The 19,820-nt window shown below is 42.8% G+C and overlaps 2 protein-coding genes across 3 annotated transcripts in view; one reads left to right on the plus strand and one right to left on the minus strand.

The window, feature by feature from the left end:
• Positions 1-19,820, minus strand: part of nt5dc1 (5'-nucleotidase domain containing 1) — a 641,953-nt gene that overhangs the window by 483,540 nt on the left and 138,593 nt on the right. The gene's annotated exons all lie outside the window — the stretch shown is intronic.
• LOC119966889 overlaps positions 1-19,820 on the plus strand; it is a 67,121-nt gene that overhangs the window by 1,563 nt on the left and 45,738 nt on the right. Inside the window, exons 3-4 of the mRNA XM_038798850.1 lie at positions 5,405-5,485; positions 5,846-7,680. Coding sequence (XP_038654778.1) covers positions 5,405-5,485; positions 5,846-7,680 — 1,916 coding nt within the window. The remainder of the gene's footprint in view (positions 1-5,404; positions 5,486-5,845; positions 7,681-19,820) is intronic.

Here is a 19,820-nt window from a genome sequence, read left to right on the forward strand (position 1 = left end):
GTGAACAGAGAAAACTTGGACAATCCTTTTGAAAATATTCATTTCCAGTTTTTGTTTGTCTTTTAAACTACAAGTAGAGGTCAATGATAAACTTGCTTTGCAATCATCATACTTATCAATGCTGCAATCTTAGTTGCCTTTTTAACAGCAAACAACAAAAAAGCCCTTCAATAATCTATACCTATGAACATAGACAAGTTTCTTGCTGCTAGAGGCTGGCATAATCCTGTTTTCCAATGGCATTCCTTGAATGAGTATCTGTTGTTGCCTTGGCAACATGTAGAGGCAGACCTATCATACAGGAAGCTCGAGTAAAGGTATTCACAAGGACTGTTTTGCAATGTTTCAAGGGAAACTATATGAATGGAGATGGTCACTTCTAACCCTTCTAATCCTCATTTATGCACCAATATTAATACTAAAACTGCAAAGCTTTGAAATTGGGGCAATGAATTATGGAATTTTAAATGATGCTGCCTTTTATGGAGTAAGCACAATGTGTCCCTAATGCAACAAGTAAACTGAAATATTTAATGAACTTCAAGAGCATCAAAAATCTATATTAAATATGATTGAGGAATTTAAAGCAAGTTTAGAATGTTGCAGCAATATAAAACATAGGATTTTAAATTTGTATTACCAGACATCACCAAGTAACAGCCTTGAAAGCTCTGTCTTCAATTATTCATATATTGAATGTCCCACATTATCCCACAATAACATCCAACCTCTAAGTCAGAAGGTATGGGATCAGGCCTCACTCCAGGGTTTGAGCATAATTTAGACACACCTTTAAGTGCAGTGCTAAATAAATGGTGATTGGCCAAAAATACAGTCATGCAGATGAGGCATTAGCCTGCTTGCCGTCTCAAGTTAATGGGAAATTCCTCAGCACCATTTGAAGAGCAGTGGGATCTGCTGATATTTTAGCCAATGCCCATCTCTCAACCAGTATCATCAAAACCGATTATCTGGCCATTTGTCACATTGCTGGTCATGGCAGCTTGCTCTGTGAAAACTGGATGCTTATGTTTCCTTACAGGTACTTCATTGGATATGACACATTTTAGACTGCTTATCTCAGTAAAGGTGCTATTCAAACACAAGTTCATTAATTCTTCTTTCTAGTGCGCTTGCTTGCCATTGTCCTCTCCACTTTTTAAAATAACGTTTTAACCAGTATATTTTAGTTTCCATTCTGATATTCGACAAGTTGAATTTCAAGACAAAATCAGAGACAAACTAACATAATATAGAATGCAACTGGGATAAAACTATATATTTTGCATAAATGAGACAAGAATTGAGACTTAAATGAAACAGAATTAACTAACTAAAACAAATGGCGGAAACAAATTCATTCATATTATAATGATCTAATATGAATGGGACTGTTAACAATTGGAGCTAAAAGTTGCTTTCAGATCATTAGATGGCTCTGCTAAATGCCTTCTAGAACAAACGTAAGGGTCAAATGACCACCTGCTGTGCTATAAATTTCTATAGTTCCTGTTTAGTATTGTTATATATATGAATAGCTAAATTACATATTCATACTATAAAATCTATTTTGAAATATCAATATTTTCAAACACTTGATAAATGTGCTGAGGAAATCACTGACTTAGGAAATGAATGACCATTAAAGTATGTGTGCCCCACCAGAAACCACTTTTGGTCAGTCAAAATTCTTACTAGGTTTTTCTTCATTATGCCAATTATAAGGTCCTGTGCCGCAATCTTAAAATATGAAATACATGTTCTCTCTGTGTTTCTGAAGCTATATCCTCATGTCCTACTCTGACGATTTAGGTTGAAATGTTTGTTTGATTTACATTGACAATATCATTTACTACTTTCTGCATCCTACTGGGATCATTTCTTAATTACCAGCTTTCGCCCCTGAAAATGCCAACTTTGTCCATAATCTTTTCAGACCTTGGTCCATAAACATTTGGAATCAGTCCTTTGGCTCTTCTGTGCCACCTCCAGGATTGAATGTGCACCGTGTGTGTGTCTCAGTGATCACAACTAGATACATTCCTTAGTGTGTGTCTGGTCTGTCAAGAGCACGTTGCTGCTCAGCCTTCACTCTACTGTTATTACTGTCTACTGTTACTATCTACTGTTACTACTTTTTCCTGGTTTATCTCAACTATCCTCTTAATAATTTTGAACAATTCTTTCCTATCTTCATTTAACGTTTTTCAATTTGAACAAAAAGAGCCCCAGTTTCTATTAGCTTTGATATCTCGTACCAGCCTCCCCGAACAGGCGCCGGAATGTGGCGACTAGGGGCTTTCACAGTAACTTCATTGAAGCCTACTCGTGACAATAAAGCGATTTTCATTTTTCATTTCATTTTCATCTTCCCCGATACCAGTTTAGCAATCTTCACTGCACGTTCTCGTGTTCTTGGATACATCCATTAGTAAGACACCCAAAACTAGATACAATGTTGACCAATAATTAGTATTATCATTATGCTTCCATATTCAGCACCTTAATTATAAACTAAGCAATCCCATATATTTTATTTATTAACAACTTGTCAGATTTGTGTTTTTCTGCACTTGTATACCATTTAAAGTTTCACAATTGTGTATTTCCTTGTCGTGCTCAAAATGTATCATCTCACACTTAAATTTTTTATCCAATTTACTAATCTATGTTTTCCTTAAATTATTATCTACTGTCTTCACAATTATTTTCACACACTGGGTAGACTTGAACGTAGATGATGGGGGTCTCACCTGCTGGCTGGAGAACCAGCTGAATGCTTGCATCCCCTCTGTTCAGGGAGCACTGCTGGAATCAAGTGCCCAGCAGGCAGTTAACTTGCCAGCATTGGGCCGTCCATGGGATTCAGGCCAATCAAAGGCCAGTAGCTATCCATTGTCCATTAATGCCACCAGATGTACTGCATGCTGCCAGAAGTACACCCACCAGAGGCCCAGGATTCACAAGAGGCCTAGGTCACAGGTGGGTGAGGATGGGAAGGGGGTCAGGGGTGCGGGTCACTAGCTGGTGCGTGGGAAGGTATAGGAAGAAATAACATAAGGATGGCTCTCATAGTGCCCCAACTTCCCAGTGCCAAGTCCCTGTATGAGGCATTTAGGGCCTTTGAATAAGGGATCCCCTTTGGATGCCCGTAAGCAATTCCAGCAGGATTCGCGTTTTAGGCTCTATGCATGGCAATTTTCCCGCATGCTGTTGAATGTCAACAGACAGGGGAATGAAGCTCTTAAGCGGGCATTAATTGTCCACTTAAGGGCCTTAATTAGCGTTCAGTCTGGAAGGCCACAAACGAGCATTCCCACTCCAGAATTAATTGCGTGGAAATAGGAAGGCAGCAGAGCCCCCTGCTTGATTATGCCCCCTGCACCCACCTCCAAACTTGCCAGGAGGCATTAGATTCCACCCACTATTTCCGGGTTGATTACAACAATAGTGTTGTCCACTATAGGCAAATCCAGATCACTTACAGATATTAATATGACAGCAAGGATGCCAACATCCTTGGAAAACCAATTTTGTCCTTTCAGTCTCACCCACTAAAAGCATTATGGTACCCCACCCCACCATGAACCTTCACTGCAAAATCCAACTCATCAATCCATACGCCATTGGATTTTCCACACCAAATTCAGTGAGCCTTGTGCAAGCATTAACTAAGTCCCAGACAGCTTGCCCACGGTATTCTGAAGAAGACCAATCCCGAAAATGGTTGCAGCCTTATGCTGAGTTCATCAGGTGGGTATCATACTTGCACCATTGACTGCATCCATTTTGAGTTCAAAATCCTCCCTTTTTGTTTTTGAATGATTAAATATCTTCTCACTGGAGTTCACACAAAATATTATTTAATATTGAAACAAAGAATTAACATGACGATAACCTTATTAAACAGGAGGGCATAACAGCTACCTTTTTCTTTCAGCAGTCTTTCCAAGCTAAAGATGTAAAAATGTATTTGGTTAAACCAAGATTGTTTAATAGAAAATAGGGTATTTGGCTAAAATCTCAATCATAAAAAAGGACATCAACTATAACTAAGTAACAACCAAAATTTTGAAATGACGTTTAAACAACTGTGTCAAAAACACAACTGCAGAACTTGCTAATTAACTGCCGCACTTGTAGCAAATTTCAGCCTACCAAGTTCTGTCATTTGTGATATATTTTGGGTTAAATCTTTTGCTTGAATAGGAAGTTTTGTAGAATGTAAACCAATTTGACTGAAAACAGTAAAGGGACTGTAAATATTCTGTCTACCTGAGTGAAAAGGAGTTGAACATGTAAAACAATGCAAGATCTGCAGATTTAATTTTTTTGCACTTCTGTCAAGGAGCACAAGGTACTTTGCAGTTGTCAAGGCTCAGAATATTGTGCATCAGCATTTATTGCAGAGTTGCTGTTTGCCCATAGAATGGTGGCACTATTTTCTACAACTAAAAGAGAACTCTAAGCATTGAACAAAAGTCAAATGTGTTATGATCCCAATTGATGTCATAACTGGACAGGAAGATCCTAGAATGGAACCCTGACTCAAAAGACCGCAACTTTTAAAACTTAAATGCAGAGGAACAGGTTCACAGGACAGCTAATTTGTTTTTAAACAAGAAATATTCATTAAACATTAAAAAATTGGATTATTTCCCTCTTAGCTCAACAATTACACACAGATTACAAATTGCATCTTAATCTACAATAGTCTCATTAGTACAGTCCCTTTTAAGAACACAGGATCACTGTGAACAAATACACTCCCCACTCCAAACCAAGAGAATGTTTGTGGATGCTTTCTCAGAATCCCCACAGATGATTGCCACGTGAGAGTTTCCAAATTCTACTCTCGAAAACATACTTTAAAATCTTCTCTCATAATTATGCTTTCCCTTGGAAGTTTGCATTCCAAAATCCAGACCAGATGTGGTTTTTATTTTGCTTTTATATAGGCAGGTGCCCCATAGCACTTCGTGAAGCTAAGTGGGGACTTTTCCTAATTTTTTAGCCAACCTTAATTCTCAAAGAAGAATAGGTTAATTGATCAATATTGCACAAATTAGCTGCCACATTTCCCTGCAACACAACAATAACTAGATGTCAATGCCATTCACCTGAGGAAGGAGCAGTGCTCCGAAAGCTAGTGATTCGAAACAAACCTGTTGGACTTTAACCTGATGTTGTAAGCCTTCTTACTGTGCTCACCCCAGTCCAACGCCGGCATCTCCACATCATAAATGTCAGTGGTAATTCATTGGCTGAAAAAGGCTTTGGGATAATCCGAGATGTGAATGATTCTACTCAAGTGGGAGTTTCTTTTTTATTTATGGAAATCACCAAATTTTTCAAAATGCCCCGTGTAATCACCATTTATTTTTATTGTACTTCTAAAAAACAGATTACAATATAAAAAGCTATGACTCTCAGAACTCGGAGGATGAAGGAAATGAAGGAAATGAAGAAAATGACGAAAGCAGAGGTGAGCAACATGCAAACTTTGTACATATGAAGATGACTGTCAGAAACTCTTGAGTAGTAAAATAAATGTGGCAGTTAAATTCAAAGTTGTCAAGAAGAGAGTTTTACTGGAGTTAGATTTTCAAACCTACCATCCAGGCATAAAACTAGAGGTGCAGATTGACCACCATTTATAAAACTGCTGACTTTTCATTATAATTTCTAAATTAGTATGATTTTGCAGTTGAAATATTTTATAACACCCTAGTCCTTCTCTGGATTGAACACCTGAAAAAGATCAGTGGATACTGTGAGGTTTGTTTTTAGTGGAACACGAGTCAAAATGTCATCATCTAAACTACACTTAATTTTTCAACTATAGATGTAGGAGGAGAACGTGGGCAACCAGGTCCACCTGGTCCACGAGGCCCACCAGGCCCACCAGGATCTCCTGGAAAAACAGGCATGGGGATGCCAGGAGCCCATGGCAAGCCAGGAATGCCAGGACCACCAGGAATGCCGGCAATAGGAAAACCAGGAATGCCAGGAGCACCAGGAAAGTCAGGTGAAAGAGGAATCCCAGGAGGAAAAGGTGATCGAGGAGCTCGAGGATCGACAGGACCCAAAGGCAATCAAGGAGCCACCGGTTACCCTGGGCCAGCAGGATTGGCGGCTCTAGGTAAACCAGGTGCACAAGGGCCACAAGGTCTTGCAGGACCAGCAGGTCAGCCTGGAGAAAAAGGAATACCAGGGCACATGGGTCTTCCTGGAGCAAAAGGGGAAAGGGGAATGGGAATTCCAGGGAGTCCTGGTAGCAGAGGAGCAACGGGACCACAAGGGCCATCAGGACTACCTGGATCAGCTGGATTAGGAAGCACTGGAGCCCCTGGTCGCCCGGGTCCACCAGGTGAAAAAGGGGAAATGGGCCCAACAGGTCGACCAGGATATTCAGGTGCCCCAGGTCAAAAAGGACCACCAGGAATTCCCGGTCGCCCAGGAACTGGAAAATCTGGAGCACCAGGTGAACCAGGATCACCAGGGGCTCCTGGAGGTAAGGGGGCTCCTGGTCCACAAGGCTCACCAGGTGCACCTGGAATGCCTGGTTTTGGAAAATCAGGTTTGCCAGGACTCAAAGGAGAGCCCGGTCCTGTCGGCCCGGCTGGTTACACAGGAGAAAAAGGACAGGCAGGAGCAACTGGAGTACCTGGAACTCCTGGGTCTGTCGGGCCAGTAGGTCCACCTGGACAACAAGGTCCAAGAGGTGCTCCAGGTGCAAATGGTGCACCAGCAGAGAAAGGTCACCCAGGACTGGTTGGTGCTCGTGGATATCCAGGACCCAAAGGTCAACCAGGATCTGGTGGTGCCCCAGGGAAATCAGGGTCTCCAGGACTACCAGGTACACCAGGTTTAGAAGGACAACGAGGTGCAAGCGGTCCTAAAGGTAGCATGGGACCTGCTGGCTCACCAGGTAAATCGGGAAGTGCTGGCCCACCTGGTCTTCATGGGCCACCAGGATATCCAGGTGAGGCAGGATCAAGAGGAAGTGCAGGATCACCTGGTCAAAGAGGTCCACCTGGCTCTCAAGGTGCTCAAGGGTTTCAAGGGGAAAAAGGTGATCCCGGTCCACCAGGTCCTCCTGGAAATTATTATGGTAAAATGGAAAGTGGCTCACCTGGTACACCTGGACTAAATGGTCCACCAGGACCCCCAGGCCAACCAGGTCTTCCTGGACCACCAGGCCCACCAGCAGAAGTGATTATGTCCCCAGGAAAATATGATTATAATGGCTACATCAAGTCAGGAGAGCCTTCAGCTGGGTTACTCAGTCCATATCCAGCTTTTACAGCCATTCTTTCCCATTCATATTACCCAGCTGAGCAACCAATAGCATTTGACAAAATATTGACCAATTCAAATAACAACTATGACCCCTCAACTGGTATTTTTACATGTGAAATATCTGGCATCTATCAATTTAATTATCAAATACAAGTCAAGGGAGCAAATGTTTGGGTTGGATTGTACAAAAATGATGAGGCTGTGATGTATTCATACGATGACTATACAGAAGGTTATATTGATCAGGTCTCAGGAAGTGCTACATTATATCTACATGAAAATGACCAAATCTATATACAGTTACCTACAGAAGAGTCAAATGGCTTATACTCTTCTGAGCTCATGCACTCATCATTCTCAGGGTTCCTAATTGTCCATTCATGATATGCATGAGTTTGAAATATGGAGTTGAGTTGATGATCCATTTTCTATTCTGAGTGACAAGCAACACAATTTAGTTAATGAGACAAAATTAAAAACTAATAATGGACAACTATCTAATAGAAGGGTAGCTATTAAGAAACAGATCTGACCATTCAAACTGCTGTGCTGTCATCAACTAAATGTCATTTGCTTGAAACACAATGCTTTTGACATGTACCCAGGTGACAGAGATAAAATTGGTGTTCTGATAAAATATAACATTGCCCTGATATTTCCTTTTTTTTTTTTAAACACTGCTGTTATACTACCAATTTAAAATTTGGTTGTCCCTCTTTGTGCAGAAACTATTTATGCAAAAATGTATTTTGGTCCTTGGTATTTACTATTTCGTAGGTATTCATCACAAACAATAAACCTTCTCAATCTGATTCAGTAAATCAGTCCAGAAATCTTATCAATGTTTGAAATTCAACTGCTTCAATGGCTAATCACTTCCCTTTGTGCCAAGATCAGTCAATTCCCATTGTTTTCCGTATTTCAATAGTAATTAACATGACTTATTTTGCTATTCAATTTGTAAAAAGCATGTTATTAATGCTCGATCCATCTAACTGACATTGATAATGTATGTATTCTCCAAAAATATACATCTCCAAAATGCAGACACAAAGTATATTGTAGCAAATCACAAAATATTTCTGCATGAAGTTGATCTGTCACAGAATGAGTTTCTCAAATAATGCATTATCACAAGTGTATTTATGTATTGATGCAGTTAAATAAATGGTGATTGTTACAAATTTCAAGTCTACATGAAATATTCTTAAAGGTAATGCATTCCTGGACAAATGCATAAACTGGCCTCACATCCTCCATGATCAGGAAGTTACCTTTATTACAACACCTGGTCCAATGCAACCCTGGTTGGGGGTGAGCAGTGGGGATACACCTCATTGTGTGCACTTAATCCTGTGACCTTGCAATGCCAGCCCAGATCTATTTTCCATGAAATGCATGATTAAAAATATTGTTTTAACCTTGGAATGTAAGCCATGGAAATGAGTATTGCCAGTTGAGTTGGGTCTCCTACTATGCTCATATTAATGCAATAACTTGCATTTAGATAGCTCCTTTGACAGAGTAAACATTATTAGGACACTTCATAGAAAGGTTATCTGGCACAATTTGGCGCTGAGTTGCATAAGTATTAGGATGCGAGCCCAAAACCTTGATCAAAGAATAGAGTTTAAAAGGAACTTAACGAAGGAGAGAGAAGTAGAAAAGTTGTGGGAATGGACACCAGAGCTTAGAGCCGAGACAGATAAAAGCACAGCCACCAATGATGGAGGAACGGCATAAATGGATCCAGAAAATGCTGGAATTGGAGGAGCAAAGATCTTTCAGAGGGGTTGCACGGCTGGAAGCTGCAGGAAGGCATGGAGGAATTTGAAACGGTCAACAAGAATTTTAATATCGATGCATTGTCTTGAAGGAATCACTTACTCTGCAAGGAGACCATAGGTGGTGTCAGAGATGAAGTTAGAGGAATACCACTAGGACAAGTCTCATACAAACCCCATAAACACTACTCTTATCACCATCTTAATTTTTCAGTCAACAACATATCCAGAACTAATTAACAACGTTACTCCTTCTATAAAAAGAAATATGTGAAGCTTGCACGAAAGAATACAACTTGCATTTGAATGGAATTGACAAAACTTGCATTTATAGGGAACTTAAGTGCAGGACTGTGACTCAACCTTTACATTAGCAGTAAAAAAGGTTGGCGATGAGTGGGGTGGGAACAATGTTTCCTTGGAGCTATGGTGGCTGCACAGCAGATGAGCAATCTTGAATTTGAATGCATCAAAATGGAGGGACCATTGGCGAGGCTGGGGTGCAGGCTCAGGCAAAAAGGAGAGTTTGCAGAAACTAACTTGAAAGCAGAATATGGGATGATGAAGTGAAATAAAGTGGTAGTTTTCCATAGGCAGTTCTTTGGCTATATTACTGTAGTGTCAAAACAAGCACAAGTGCAGTGGGATTTTTTTTGAGGAGAATCCACTATGCTACTATTTATGAAGTTTGAACAAAATCTTCATGGCCAAATAGCTGCAACAAAGTTCTCTGAACACTAATTAAACTTAAGAAAAAATGGAAGGAACAAAGAAACATTTTGTAATGAGGTGCAGTCTTCAGGCTGGACTTTTAAAATGCAGCTCACTGAAACAATCAGGCCCTAGCAATGTTGGACACCATTGTGTTAAACAACCATAAATATCTCAAGAAATTGCTTAAAGGATATTAAAATGCAATTGGAAACTAATTAATGGGCCCGACTGCAATGGAAAGTATCAACAGCACTGTGGCAAAATGCTGGTGAAAACTGGCATGGAAAAATAACTGAGTGGAGATGCACCTCAATTCCTGATGGGTGTTTTGATCAAGTTACAGCTGTAGATGCTGAGCATAAATAAATGCACATTTAGCTTGGTGGTTGAATATCCTATAGACACTCAGATTTAAGTAGACAAAGTTAACTTTGCATGTTAAAAATGTGGTCGTGAGGCAGATACAAGAGTCTGCAGCATAGAATTGTTATGGTGTAGAAGGCAGCCATTTGGCCCATCGTACGGGCTTGAGGTTCATAAGGAGGTGTTAGCGATTCTGGAAAGTGTGAAAACAGATAAGTCCCCTGGGCCAGATGGGATTTATCCTAGGATTCTCTGGGAAGCTAGGGAGGAGATTGCTGAACCTTTGGCTTTGATCGTTAAGTCATCTTTGTCTACAGGAATAGTGCCAGAAGACTAGAGGATAACAAATGTTGTCCCCTTGTTCAAGAAGGGGAGTAGAGATAATCCTGGTAACTATAGACCAGTGAGCCTTACTTCTGTTGTGGAAAAAGTCTTGGAAAGGTTTATAAGAGATAGGATGTATAATCATCTGGAAAGGAATAATTTGATTAGAGATAGTCAACATGGATTTGTGAAGGGTAGGTCGTGCCTCACAAACCTTATTGAGTTCTTCGAGAAGGTGACCAAACTGGTTGATGAGGGTAAAGCAGTTGATGTGGTGTATATGGATTTCAGTAAAGCGTTTGATAAGGTTCCCCACGGTAGGCTATTGCAGAAAATACAGAGGCATGGGATTCAGGGTGATTTAGCAGTTTGGATCAGAAATTGGCTAGCTGATAGAAGACAAAGGGTGGTGGTTGATGGGAAATGTTCTGACTGGTGTCCAGTTACTAGTGGTGTACCACAAGGATCTGTTTTGGGGCCGCTGCTGTTTGTCATTTTTATAAATGACCTGGAGGAGGGTGTAGAAGGATGGGTGAGTAAATTTGCAGATGGCACAAGTCGGTGGAATTGTGGACAGTGCAGAAGGATGTTACAAGTTACAGAGGGACATAGATAAGCTGCAGAGCTGGGCTGGCAGGTGGCAAATGGAGTTTAATGCAGAAAAGTGTGGGGTGATTCATTTTGGAAGGAATAACAGGAAGACAGAGTACTGGGCTAATGGTAAGATTCTTGGTAGTGTGGATGAGCAGAGAGATCTCTGTGTCCATGTCCATAGATCCCTGAAAGTTGCCACCCAGGTTGAGAGGGTTGTTAAGAAGGCGTACGGTGTGTTAGCTTTGATTGGTAGAGGAATTGAGTTTCGGAGCCATGAGGTCATGTTGCAGTTGTACAAAACTCTGGTGCGGCCGCATTTGGAGTCTTGTGTGCAGTTCTGGTCGCCACATTATAGGAAGGATGTGGAAGCATTGGAAAGGGTACAGAGGAGATTTACAAGAATGTTGCCTGGTATGGAGGGAAGATCATATGAGGAAAGGCTGAAGGACTTGAGGCTGTTTTCGTTAGAGAGAAGAAGGTTAAGAGGTGACTTAATTGAGGCATACAAGATGATCAGAGGATTAGATAGGGTGGACATTGAGAGCCTTTTTCCTCGGATGGTGATGTCCAGCACGAGGGGACATAGCTTTAAATTGAGGGGCGATAGATATAGGGTTAGGGCAGCACGGTAGCATGGTGGTTAGCATAAATGCTTCAAAGCTCCAGGGTCCCAGGTTCGATTCCCGGCTGGGTCACTGTCTGTGTGGAGTCTGCACGTCCTCCCCGTGTGTGCGTGGGTTTCCTCCGGGTGCTCCGGTTTCCTCCCACAGTCCAAAGATGTGCGGGTTAGGTGGATTGGCCATGCTAAATTGCCCGTAGTGTCCTAAAAAACAAGTAAGGTTAAGGGGGGGGTTGTTTGGATTACGGGCATAGGTTGGATACGTGGGTTTGAGTAGGGTGATCATTGCTCGGCACAACATCGAGGGCCGATTCTGTGCTGTACTGTTCTATTTTCTATGACAGATGTCAGAGGTAGGTTCTTTACTCAGAGAGTAGTAAGGGCGTGGAATGCCCTGCCTGCAACAGTAGTGGACTCGCCAACACTAAACGCATTCAAATGGTCATTGGATAGGCATATGGACGATAAGGGAATAGTGTAGAGGGACTTTAGAGGGGTTTCACAGGACGGCGCAACATCGAGGGCCGAAGGGCCTGTACTTCGTTGTTATGTTCTATGTATCTCCACCGGCTCTCCAAACGAGCATTCTGGCTTAGTGCTATTCCCTTGCCTGCTCCCATTTATCTGCATTATGTTTCTATTCAAATAATTACATAATAGCTGCTTGAATGCCTCGATTGAACCTGCCTCCACCATACTTTTAAGCAGGGCATTCCAGTCTTGAACCACTCATGTGAAAAACAAATTCTCACATCACGTTTGGTTCTTTTGCAAATTGTCTCCAATCTGTGCCCTGCCGTTCTTGACTCTTTTACGAGGGGGAACAGTTGTGCCCGATCTGCTCTGTCCAGCCCAATCATGGTGTTAACATCTCTATCAAATCTCCTCTGAGCCTTCTCGCCATGGAGAAGAGTCCCAACTTCTCCAATCTATCCCCATAACTGGTTTCTCATCCCTTGAACCATTCTTGTAAACCTCTTCTACACTCTCCAATGTATTCACATAATTCCTATAGTGTGGTGCCTAGAACTGCACACAAAATTCCAGCTGAGGTCTAAATTGTGTCTTGTATAAGTTCAGCATAACCTCCTTGCTCTTGTACTCTTATGTCCCTATTAGTGAAACCCAGAATACCATGGAAATTATTAACTGCTATCTCCACCTGTCCTGCCACCTTCAATGATCTGTGCACATACACACCAGATCATTTTGCTCCTATACCCATTTTAGAATTTTATCCCTTATTTATTATTGCCTTTCCATGTTCTTCCTCCAAAAATCCTCACATTTCTCAGCATTGAACTTCATACTTGTCTTTTTTCAGTTCTAAACTGCCCTCTTCATAGTTTCAATACTTCCAAGTTTGTATCTTCTGCAAACTTTCAAACTGTCCCCTGCACACCAAGATCTATATCATTAACATTAATGCCCTGCCTCCTATCGTACACTCCCATCATATTGTGTGTTAAGAGTGCTCAGTCTCAACATTTACCCTTTGCATCTATGGTCATTCACAAGGTACTTGGAAAGAGGACATGAGAGAAGTTTGTCCTTCTAGTGTTTGAAAGATGGCTATGTTTTAAATGGTCTGTGTTGATTAAAAGTAAGGTTGAATGTACCGGAATAGTGATTGGTAATTGTGCTGAAGTCTCCCCAGAGACAGGCCCATCTGATTCTGTTGCCATGGGTGCAGAGACCCAGATTTAAACTCTAAGTGTCACCGTTTACACTTTGATACAAAAGAAGAAAATCTCATCTTATTGGACAAAGCGCAGTCTCAATTAGTCAGAGAGATCTGGTTTTAGATTGGATTGGATTTGTTTATTGTCACGTGTACCGAGGTACAGTGAAAAGTATTTTTCTGCAAGCAGCTCAACAGATCATTCAGTACATGGAAGAAAAGGGAATTAAACAATTCAAGAAAATACATGAGAATACATAATAGGGCAACACAAGATATGCAATGTAACTACATAAGCATTGGCATCGGTTGAAGCATACAGGATGTAGTGTTAATGAGGTTAGTCAATAAGAGGGTCATTTAGGAGTCTGGTGACAGTGGGGAAGAAGCTGTTTTTGAGTCTGTTCGTGCGTGTTCTCAGACTTCTGAATCTCCTGCCCGATGGAAGAAGTTGGAAAAGTGAGTAAGCCGGGTGGGAGGGATCCTTGATTATGCTGCCCGCTTTCCCCCGTCAGCGGGAGGTGTAGATGGAATCAATGGATGGGAGGCAGGTTCGTGTGATGGACTGGGCGGTATCCACAATTCTCTGAAGTTCCTTGCGGTCCTGGGCCGAGCAGTTGCCATACCAGGCTGTGATGCAGCCCGAGAGGATGCTTTCTCTAGTGCATCTGTAAAAGTTGGTAAGGGTTAATGTGGACATGCCGAATTTCCTTAGTTTCCTGAGGAAGTATAGGCGCTGTTGTGCTTTCTTGGTGATAGCGTCGACGTGAGTGGACCAGGATAGATTTTTGGTGATGTGCACCCCTAGGAATTTGAAACTGCTCACCATCTCCACCTCGGCTCCGTTGATGCTGACAGGGGTGCGTACAGTACTTTGCTTCCTGAAGTCGATGACCAGCTCTTTAGTTTTGCTGGCATTGAGGGAGAGATTGTTGTCATTACACCACTCCACTAGGTTCTCTATCTCCCTCCTGTATTCGGACTCGTCGTTATTCGAGATCCGGCCCACTATGGTCGTATCGTCAGCAAACTTGTAGATGGAGTTGGAATCAAGTTTTGCCACGCAGTCGTGTGTGTACAGGGAGTAGAGTAGGGGGCTAAGTACGCAGCCTTGCAGGGCACCGGTATCGAGGACTATTGTGGAGGAGGTGTTGGTGTTCATTCTTACTGACTGTGGTCTGTTGGTCAGAAAGTCAAGGATCCAGTTGCAGAGTGGAGAGCCAAGTCCTAGGTTTTGGAGCTTTGATATGAGCTTGGCTGGGATTATGGTGTTGAAGGCGGAGCTGTAGTCAATAAATAGGAGTCTGATGTAGGAGTCCTTGTTTTCGAGATGCTCTAGGGATGAGTGTAGGGCCAGGGAAATGGCGTCTGATGTGGACCGGTTGCGACGGTATGCGAATTGAAGAATTGAAGATGCAGACAGGCAGAGAGATGGGTGAAGGAACAGAAAGCTGCTGCTGTGTCAAGCAGGGTTGAGACTGCTTTGTGTGAATGGCAACAAAATGGTTTCCTGTTTAAAGAGATCAAACCTGTGGAAATTTAAAAATGCAGTAGTCGCCAGTGGGTGCCTTGCTGCAAATCAATTCAATTATTTATTTATTTTTTTAAATTTAAAATACCTAACATTTTTTTCCAATTAAGGGGCAATTTAGCCTTGTGCCTGACACTATGTCACCACTCACCCCCTCTGGGGAACTCCCAGAATCTGGCACATCATAATTGAAGGTTCTTTTATTTTTCTGCCTCTGTAGATAGTTCAGGCAGTGCTCTATTGCCCGCCCCCCATTCACCAACATACCGACTCCCTCCCTCCCCACCGCCCTCCTTTCCCCTCTGTCCCCACCACCCCCCTTCCTTTCCCTTCTGTTGGTATAGAGGCGAAGGTGTCTGGTCTCTCCAACGCAAAGTTTAGTGCTTGTACCATTTGCCTTTTGTAGAAACGTGTTTTGAACTGTTTTAATAATCAGAGTATCCACTCTTCTCTCCCCCCCACCCCCGTACATTGGTACTGAGGGGAGGGTACCCTGTTTCTCCAACACAAAATGAGTGTTTGTACCGTTTTACCTTGCATATATTTTTTACTGTTTTAATAAAAAGATATGGCCACTCCACCCACACTACACATCTTTGGGTTGTGGGGGTGAGGACAAGGGGAGAATGTGCAAACTCCACACGGACAGTGACCTGGGGCCGATATTGAACCAGGATCCTCCGCTCAGTGAGGCAGCAGTGCTAACCACTGTGCCACCCAAGTCAATTCAATTATATTCAGGAGGAAAGGACACTGCAAGACTCTTCTTGGTGGGGCAAGGAGGAGAGAACAGGTGAATCGCTGGAATGCATTTGAGACTTTATCAGAAGGCTACATGTCTGCTGAGAATGTGGCATTAAGTATAAAAGCGATGGTGGGATTTTCAATTGTGGTTAATTAGTTAATAGTTGCCTGCTAAGTAATGTTTAGTTAATATATATTTCAATTTGTTTGTTACAGTAAAAGCCTTAAAACATTAAATCTTGCAATGCAATGCTTTCCATCGGTTGCTGGGAAATTCATCTCTTTTTAAAAGTTATCAGTCATGTTGTAGACTGTAACAATGGACACAAAATGGGCGAAAAGTAACGAAAGCCATAAAAAGTTGTCAACTAACCACAAATGATTCAGCAAAGCATTGCTATAAAATATCTGTAAAACAAATCCAAGCACGACATCGAATACTATGAATCCATCTAAACAAATTAGAAATCTGACAAGATAGCTAATTGCTGTCATAAGCACAGTTGATCAAATGTTTCTGGTTTTTTTTTACATTTGTTCATAGGATGTGGCTGGGCCAGAATTTATTGCCTATCCTATATGCCCTCGAGAAGGTGGTGATGTAATTTCTTCTTAAATCTCTGCAGCCAATAGTGTAAAAGGGGGTGCCAGGAATTTGGCATTATGGCAGTGAAGAATGGTCTTATAGTTCAGTCAGGGTGGTGTGTGACCTGGACTATTCATGACCGGATGTGGCACGACTGCAGAGCTGCGACCTGATCCGTTGGTTGTGGGATAACTTAGCTTTGTCAAACACATGCTGCTTCTGCTGTTCAGCATGTAAGTAGTCCTGTGTTGTAGATTCACCATGTTGACACCTTGGGCACAATCCTCTGGCCATGCTGCGCCGGAAAAGCAGCTTACCATGGCGCAGCATGGTCGTTGAAAGCTGAGAGACCCCGCTCTCGGGATCTACCAAGCTCGCAACGCCTCACGAGATTTGATGCAATCTTGCGACACGTTGCAAGTGGAATCCTGTCCACAATGGGCGGGATCACTTTTTGGCAAATCTGCATTTTAGATCGAGGCAGTAAGCCTTACTCTAATTGCAGATTCCCAAAGTACCGGAGGCTTTGGGATTCAATCGCTTCACCTTGGGGACCTCGGGCAAGTGGATCAGAGGCACCCAGCTGCATGCCCTTTGGGCAGGGTGGTATCCTGGCACTGCTGGTGCCACCTGGGTACCCTGGCAGTGCCATCTAGATGCCAGGTTGGCACTGCTGTGAGCTGTGGTTTGCTGTGAGCTGTTTGAAAGGAAAAGCCAGTTTTGAGGAAAAGAGCTTGGGCGTGTCTGTGTTTGCAGTAAACTGGATCTGCTGTGATCTCTGCCAGCAAAGACTATCTCTGAATCATTTGGGTGATTTGAACTCATAATAGTAATGTCTTTAACCTGATGTGTTTCTGTTTAAAGGTATTAAGTCTTTTGGAGGTTTGAAGGAACATTTTGAGGGATTATTTAGTGTTCTATTATTTTCGGGGTTATCTTTGAAGGGGTGTTAAGGGATTTAATGTTTATTTAAAAAGGTTAAGTTGAACTCATGGAATAAACATTGTTTTGTGTTTAAAACCCCACGTGTCCATAATTGTAATACCACACCTGGAGACCAAGCCATGTGCTTCAAAAGCAACAATACATTAAAAGGAGAGGTTGGTTGAACTCCATGATACGTTTTGGGTTCTGAAAACGCCACTCCCATAACACAATCCTTAATAAAGTAACTTATGTAAAACTACTCTAGTGGCATGCTAGCTATTCAGTTTTAAGAGGTATCATCGGTGACTCCCACCTTCACCCTCTCATTCTTCTAAACTCCAGCGAGTACAAGCACAGTTGATCCAGCCCAGTCGATCCAGTCTTTTTCATACGTCAGTCCTGCCATCCTGGGAATTAGTCTGGTGAACCTTCACTGTAAACTCTCAATAGCAAGAATGTTCTTCCTCAAACTAGGAGACCAAAACTGGATGCAGTACTCAATGTGTGGCCTCACCACGGTCCTATATATCTGCAGCACCTACTGGAGGAGGTCAGGGAGGAGATAGCAGATGTTTGGATGATAATTTTCCAATCCTCGCTAGACACAGGGGAGATACCGGAGGACTGGATAAATACAAAGGTGGTATCATTGTTTAAAAAGAGGTCGAAGGATATGCCAAACAACTATAGACCAGTTAGTCTTACAGTCAGTGGTGGACAAATTAGTAGAATCAATTCTAAGAGATAGGATTAACTATCACATAGAAAGGAATGGACTAGTCAGGGATAGTTAGCAGGGTTTTATTCAAGGAAGGTCTTGTCTCATAAATTTTTTTTTTTTTTTTTAAATTTAGATTACCCAATTATTTTTTCCAATTAAGGGGCAATTTAGCGTGGCCAATCCACCTACTCTGCACATTTTTGGGTTGTGGGGGCGAAACCCACGCAGACACGGGGAGAATGTGCAAACTCCACACGGACAGTGACCCAGAGCCGGGATTGAACCTGGGACCTCAGCGCCGTGAGGCGGTTGTGCTAACCACTAGGCCACCGTGCTGCCCTCTGTCTCATAAATTTGATCAATTTATTTGAGGACGTCACAAGAAGGGTTGATCAAGGTAGTGCAATGGATGTGGTACACATGGATTTTAGCAAGGTCTTTGACAAAGTTCCACATGGCAGATTGGTCAAGAAAGTGAAAGCCCAGGGGATACAGGACAATGTGGAAAACTGGATAAAAAATTGGCTTTGTAACAGGAAACAAAGAGTAATGGTTGATTGCTACCGTGGCGATTGGAAAGCAGTTTCAAGTGGTGTTCCACAGGGCTTGGTGTTGGACCCTTATTGTTTGTGTTATATCTTAACATTGACCAATTGGTGGACAGTGTAGAGGATAACTATAATCTCCAAAATGATATCGATGGATTGCGGAAGTGGGCGATAAGGTGGCAGCTGGAATTGAACGCAGAGAAGTATGAAGTCATGCATTTAGGAAGGTCAAACAGTCATAGGAAGTACACAATAAATGGGAATACACTAAGATGGGTAGATGAAGTGAGAGATCTTGGTGTACAAGTACACAGGTCCCTAAATGCACAGTTCAAGTAGACAGGGTGGTTAAGAAAGTATATGGCAACTTGCAGTGGCAACCATGGAGTGAGTGGTCGCACATTTGGTGGCTCCCGCTCATGCCGGATTTTCAGACCTTTCCCCCGGTTAACAGGTGGATATGAGGCAGAATAAAGATGCAGGAATGTGAGGGGACGAGATTGCCCCTCTGGTGTATGGAGCTGAGGGCCAGAACTGGTCAAAAAAAAAGAGGGGATCAGTCGGTTGGAGCTGGTGCGGGGCCTGAGACACACATTGAAATGACGGAGGGGTATGGAGCGGCCCTGCCGGCTCAGTGGTCAACAAACCAACTGGTGAGCTTCGTAAACGAGAAGTTCACCAAGCAATGGAAGGAAAGTTTGGAGGGCCTGGCCTGGACGGTGGATTCGATCAGGGCAGTGGTTGATCGCGTGGAAACAAAGCAGGGCCAGGTGATCCAGAAGATAGAGGGAGTGGCAGGGGAACACGTGGAACAGTTTGCCTTGATGGCAGCAGAGATGGGGCTGATGCCCGATCTGCAGAAGCGACTTCAGGAGAAGGTCAAGGACCTAGAGAACCGGTCACGCATGCAGAATATAAGGATCGTGGGCTGGAGGGGAGTGAAGGAGCTGATGCTCGTGCATATGTAGGGAGGATGCTGGAGAAGCTGCTTGGAGAGGGTGCCTTTGCACAGCCGTTGGAGGTGGATCGAGCACACAGGGCGCTAATGAGGAAGCACCAGGGGAACTAGCTGCCACGGGCGATGGTGGAACGGCTGCACCGGTTCCTGGACAAGTAGGGAATTATGAGGTGGGCCAGGCCAGAGAGGGCAGTGCAATCCGAGAATACCAGGACCTGGGTGCAGAGTTGGCCAAAAGGAGAGTGAGCTTCAACAAGGTCAAGGCAGCCCTCTACAAGAAGGGGATGCAGTTTGGGCTACTGTAGGTGACCTTCGAAGGCCGGGAATTGTACTTTGGCTCGGCAGAAGAGGCGGTAGAATTTGTCAGAGCCAACAGACTGGCGGGAGAAGGTGGACTTTGAACTTTGGCAGAGATGTGGTGTTA

The sequence above is a fragment of the Scyliorhinus canicula genome, chromosome 6, assembly GCF_902713615.1.
Source record: "Scyliorhinus canicula chromosome 6, sScyCan1.1, whole genome shotgun sequence".
Classification (NCBI taxonomy): domain Eukaryota; kingdom Metazoa; phylum Chordata; class Chondrichthyes; order Carcharhiniformes; family Scyliorhinidae; genus Scyliorhinus; species Scyliorhinus canicula.